The sequence below is a fragment of the Oryza glaberrima genome, chromosome 6, assembly GCF_000147395.1.
Source record: "Oryza glaberrima chromosome 6, OglaRS2, whole genome shotgun sequence".
NCBI lineage: Eukaryota > Viridiplantae > Streptophyta > Magnoliopsida > Poales > Poaceae > Oryza > Oryza glaberrima.
In genome coordinates, this window is record NC_068331.1 from 3,907,292 (window position 1) to 3,913,686 (window position 6,395).

The window sequence follows — 6,395 nt, forward strand, 5'->3', positions numbered from 1 at the left end:
CATGTGTCTGTCTTCTTCTTTTTGGAAACGCGGTAATTTCACATAACCAATATATTTAACGTTTAAAGTTTTTTCTTTTGATAGGAGGGCAAAAGCTTTGCCACTTTTATATTGATACAGAAGAAGAAAAGACCGACTCACGGAACAAAGGACTCAAGGTATGTACAGGGTCCGGCTAAACAACTGGCCCACAAAAGGAGAAAGGAACACTCCTCTCCTGCAGGGGTGATCTCTGCAAAGGAGCTAGAACAAAGGTTTACAAGGTTCAGAACTTCAGGTTAATTCTACCAGTAATAATCCATGCCAGTATATATACCACTGACTAAATGATGGGTTATATATAACTTATATAAGCAACAATATATATTATTCCGAAGTAGTAACCAACACACACAGCTAGCATCACAAGGGCGCCAAAAACGTTGCAGCGGAAATTAACCACAGCTAATTCAACCCATCCTTGGAGTACGGCAGCCGGGGACGCCGCCGGAGCAAGGCGGCATGTACGACGTCATCGCCATGCTCGGCTTCGGAGAAGGCGGCGCCCTCACCGGCTGTCTACGAGGCATCACCGCTATCATTGACCTCTCCGGCAAAGACGACCTCGCCACGGCGGCGGCGGCGGCGCCGCCGCCGCCTCCCTTGCAGTGATGGCGCGGCGGCGGCGCCACGCCGCCGTCTCCCTGATCTGCTGCAGCCGCGGTCCAGATCGTCTCCACGCCACCCTCTGCGTGCAGAACACAGCTCTCAAATCATCAATAGCTTGCTCGTTTGCGAAATCATGAAGAACACAATCAAATACATTAAGTATATATTTTTTCTGTTCTAAAATAAGCTAACCTAGTACTGATATTTTTATTTGTAGTACTAAAACATATCACATTTCATATTAGTTTGGTTTATTTTGAGACTGAAAGAGTATATGCGTACCGATGGGACGCGAGGAATCGACTGAGACGACCGCGTACAAGCCCAGGAGGAGAAACGCCACAAGAATCGGAGACGCCATGAAAGCTTCAGTCCGATCAAACACGCACACCAGAGCTTCAACTCTTCTTGCCGTGTAATTCGATGAACACTGACTGAACTGATGTGTACTGCAGCTAGCTTCCTCTGCCTCATATTTGTACAGGCCGTTGGAGTCAACGGCACGAAGATATATACAAATCGATCGAGAAAAGCTGTACACGTGCAGTCTAGTTCTTGTTTTGTTGGATATCGAGACGGTTTTCCGTGAATCTGCTTGGCAATTTGGCGTACGGTATCTCTAGCTCAGAGCAAGTTTAATAGTACAGTCATTAGCTCCAAATCATCTATAGCCAATGTAATCGCCAATTCATACAATAGTTGCTTATATATTATTAATACCTGGTCCCACCTATCATACACACATTATGTCTTGGAGTCCGTGCTGCGCTGCTATTCTCTCTCTTTATTTATCTTTTTAACATATGTTTATAGCTAGTTTATAGCCTGCTATTGTACTGCTCTCAGGGCGAAAGCCGTCGACTTGTGGTGACCTTGCAAGCGTACGTGCGTACTGCGCTTTTCTTGCTTTGCTTCCAACCAGGGTTACTAATTAAACCGGCGGGCAGTAGTGAAATATACTCGCAAAGTGTGGATTATGTTGAGTAGTAGTGCGCCCAGACCAAGTTGCCTATCCTAAAGTAGTTTTTTTTTATGTTTTACCATTTTTTTAAGGGAGGATAAAAGTTTTTGCCTCGTATATTGATAGAGAAGGAAAAAATTATATATAGGTATATACAGGACCAGTCAAAAAAGCGATAGTCCTAGAAAAAAAGCCCCTGATGGATGGGGAACCGAGCGCGGCGCGGCGAGGATGACAGGCCCACGGCTGGCTCGCGCTGGGGATAGGGGGGAGAAGCGAGCGCGGCCGGAGGGAGGGCCCGCGTCCTGGCGCACACGCGGGGTGGTGGGGGGAAGTAGCGCGCGTGATCTGGGAGAGGAAGCGAGCACACCCAGCGGCAGCGAAGGTTGGTAAAAGGACATGCGCTGGGTGATGGAGTGCGATCAAACCATTCGCAAGCGTTTGATCGAACGGCTGAAAATAAAAGAGTGACGTGGCTTAACCACAGCTCAGAAAAATCCCTAATAACTACACTAAGTGGGGATCACATCTCTCAATTGTATAGTATTATAGGATTTCGGAAGCAACCAATGCTTGGCATGCAAATGGCGCTGCAAATACACAACCTGCACAGCAGCAGCAGTGCAGACAAAAGCAGTACTATCCTGGTTCTGAAATATACTCCAACAAACACCTGACTATATAGCCAAGTTACTATATTTTTGAACGAAAACAAGTATTAAGTAAAATTAAATTATCCCCGAATCCGACCACAGCCGTCACCCAAACTCACGACGACTCACGACTAGGCACCTCCATCCCCATCACCGTCCTCCTGGCCACCAAATATCTCACCACGACGCTGGTGCCACCTCCTCGGCGACGATGGCTCTGGCCACCGTCTGCTTCCATCGTCGTCGTTGCTGCTCCAGTGCTCCAGATCACCTCCACGCCACCTGCTGCGTACAAAATATTCACAACCTAAATCAATAGCTAGGATGCATATGCACCCTAGTGAAGAGAGATTAATTAGTGCGACATTACATACCGATGGGGCGCGAGGAACAAATAGAGAGGACAGCGTATGAGCTCAGGAGGAGGAACGCCACGAGAAGCGAAGATGCCATTGCACCGGAACACACGAGAGCTTCAGCTCGTTTTGCCGTTTGATGAGACGATGGGACGATGGACTGATTCGACACAACTACACAAGAGCTTATTTCGCTAACTCAATTGTCAACCTAAGGTTAGTAACGCTACTATGCATGTATATATGCACCCAAGTCAACGGATATATGGAAGATGGTATATGCACTCAAAATAGCTGTACACAGCAGTAGAGTTACATTGTACAATGTGTAAGTTTTTCTCTTTTAATCGTTGGGTATCGTCGCGTATCGAGACGTGCGCGCTTCTCCGTTAATCTTCTTGGCAATTTGGCTTTACTACGGTATCTTTGGGCTAAAGCCGTCGACTTAATTTTCGGTGAGTTTCATGCGTAATACTGTTCTTCCCTCAAACGAATGTTGCAATTATAAAACCAGCGGATTTGTTATGCTAAATATGTTATAGATTTAATTGGGCAATGACCATTTAAATCAAATAAGTTTTAAGATTCATGAAACGCTATGAGTTACAGTGTTTAATTCATCATGGATAATCTAAGAGAACGGTGAACTGTTTTCTGAGGAGAGGACGAATAATGTTTTTGGGAGCACATTACGTGACTGCTTAATTGCTACCTCTTGTGAACGATTACTTCGACTACATCCTCATCATCATGGCTGGCAACGATAACAACAATGGCATCACCAATGGTGAAAATGGCAACGGCAATGATTTTGCTTCATTTTTCTCTTTTGTTCCTTTCTGATGTTTCCATTTTTACACATAAATGAGTTAGATATAATTGTTTATTACACCTATAGTATATCTATTTTGCGTGTCCCTATTATTGAGAGTAATATGTCTATGGTTTACCTTTACATCAACATGGTTTATGCTCTTTAGTTCCGGATTAAATCTTATGGTGAATTGCTAATATTTTCAGACATGATATAGACAGACTAGTGTAGTGAATATAAGTATCGATTAAGTGCATGCTCAGTTTCAAGTTGTGTCTTTAAAGATAATGAACAATTTAATCCGCTGTCCAGATAACATCCTTAGTCCAAGTTGGTTTGGTTAGTCATTTGTCAAGCTTTAATATTTAATTTGAATGAGTTTGTTAATGTTGCAACTAATGTTGAATTGAAAAGGCTTAATGCTTTGATAACACACTTAATTTCAATGTGAAACTATTGTTGCGAGAAACTTGAACTGCAAAAGTGTGAAACTAATTATTGACAAATATTTTACCGTTTCAAAAAATTATTGACAAATATTTGAACTGAGATGCTTGGCAGGGGCCATGAATATTACTCCCTCCGTCTCATAATATATAATATAAGAGATTTTGAGTTTTTACTTGCACTGTTTGACCACTCGTCTTATTCAAAAAATTTGTGCAAATATAAAAAACGAAAAGTTGTGCTTAAAATACTTTGGATAATAAAGCAAGTCACAAAAAAATAAATAATAATTCCAAAATATTTTAAATAAGACGAGTAATCAAAGACTACAAACAAAAACTCAAAATCACTTATATTATGGGACGGAGGGAGTAATTTGTATTGAGATGCTTGACAGGGTCACGTGAACGTGTATGCCCTCCACCACAAATTACGAGAATATACACTCTCTCAGTTAGAAAGATAATAGATCAACATACTCCCTCCGTTCCAAAATAAATGCAGTTTTAACACTGTTCATGCTCAACGTTTGACCGTTCGTCTTATTTAAAAACAATTATGATTAGTATTTTTATTGTTATTAGATGATAATACATGAATAGTATTTTATGTGTGACTAATATTTTTTATTTTTTCATAAAATTTTTAAATAAGACGGATGGTGAAAACGCTGGACACGGATATCTATGGCTGCACTTATTTTGGAACGGAGGGAGTACCTGCCAAGAGCCTTGCACGTGAATGTATTAATAGGAGAGAAAATTTTGTACACAACTATAACCTACCGTAGTGGTTATGGGGTGTTTACACGGGGAGAAAAGGAGATCAATGGCTAGCTAAGCTAGGCAGAACCAGGCTCCGAACAAGAAAAAAGGCAAGAAAAATAAGTAACAAATACTAATAAAAAGTAAAAAAAATATTATAATATTTCTACTTTATTAAATTTTAATGCAATTATTCTTGAATTGGCCTGCGTCAAGCAGGTAGCCCAGTCTCAAATGGGCCTAATCCGTCTGCCAATTAGGACCAAATAGCCCATTAACATTGTCCTTGCTCTGTTGCTCACATGGATCACAAAAGGCAGTAACACGTTAGGATGTGGTGGAAGCAGTAGCCTGTTATTCCGAAGCAACCAAGATGATCATTGGCATTGCAATTTTGCATGTGGTGCTGCAATATCTACACACAGCAGCAGCAGCAGCAGCAGAAGTGCAAACAAAGGTTGCCCTTAACTAAACTATCCCTTGATCTGAGAGCAGCCGACGCCCAAGCAAGGGGGCTTCCCCTTCTCCCATGCCACGGGCACATGCCCTATCGGCGAAGGCGGCTTCCACGGCGACCTCCTCTCCATGGTCGCCGGCTCACGACTAGCCACCATCCCTCCTATCGACCTCTCGGCCACCAAATATCTCGCCACGACACCCCTGCGGTGGCCACCGTCCGCTTTCACCGTCGCCGTTGCTACTTCGGCAACGCTCCAGTTCGTCTGATCCACCTCATTATCCGCTGCATGTAAAATGATGTTTACATCTCAAATCATACTCCTCATCCTAAAATATAAATGATTTGGGGTGACACATCCACCTAAAGTCCCGTATATTCTGAGATGGAAGGAGTACTAGTAAAATAGTCAAGTTGATAGAAATTAAGGGGAGAATGTTTACCGATGGGACGTGAGGAACAGACTAAGACGACCGTGTACGAGCTCAGAAGAAATAACGCCACGAGGAGCGAAGACGCCATTGCAGACAGGAGCACACGAGAGCTTCAGCTCCTTTTGCTGTTCGATGAGATGTAACTATTTCGTTTAACTCCTTGTCAAGCTAAGGTTACTATGCATATATATGCACCCGAGTCAACGGCTCCAAGATAGTATATGCACTCAAAATAGCTGTACACAGCAGTACACTACATTGTACGCTGTGCAAATATTCCTCTTTTGTTGGGTATCGAGACGTGCAGTTGTCCGTGAATCTTCTTGGAAATTTGGCTCAAGGTATCTTTGGGCTAAAGCCGTCGACTTGCTGGTGAGTTTCATGCGTAATGCTGTTCTTCCCTCCAATCAGGGTCACAATTAACAGATTTGTTAAGCTAAATATAGATAGGAAGACGGGGCGCGGAGGGGCGGCCGGCGGCGGTGGAGACCAGCGCTCGCGGAGGCGCGGCCGGCAGTGGGGAGGCCACGTTCCTGGAGGTGTGGCTGGTGATGGCGGAGGCCGGTCCGCGCACGAGGGGCAGCCGGCGACGGCGGAGAGCGATGCATCGTGACGAGGAGCAGCGGAGGACAGCATCGGTGAGGTTGCTGCGGTTGGAGGATGGAGACGACGGCGATGCAACCAAGCGGCCCGTTCGTACACAGGTAGCTTGGTCGAGGCGGCAACGACGGTAACGCCATGAGGGGGCGTTGAAGCCTGCGGTGAGCTTCCTTCCAGACATCTGTCCTCTTGCGGCGGCGGCTTGTCACCGTAAGATGGCCACGCTGGACGGGCTAGTGCGGGCGAGAGGGGATCCATCCT

The 6,395-nt window shown here is 44.5% G+C and overlaps 1 protein-coding gene across 1 annotated transcript; it reads right to left on the reverse strand.

Annotated features, from left to right (window-relative positions):
- Positions 1-339: 339 nt before the first annotated feature.
- LOC127775573 (uncharacterized) lies at positions 340-1,031 on the reverse strand. The gene is made up of 2 exons (XM_052301832.1): positions 931-1,031; positions 340-727 (listed from the first exon to the last, which is right to left on the reverse strand). The coding sequence occupies exons 1-2, from the start codon at positions 1,007-1,009 to the stop codon at positions 450-452; spliced, it is 357 nt and encodes a 118-aa protein (XP_052157792.1). The 5' UTR covers positions 1,010-1,031; the 3' UTR covers positions 340-449.
- Positions 1,032-6,395: the final 5,364 nt, after the last annotated feature.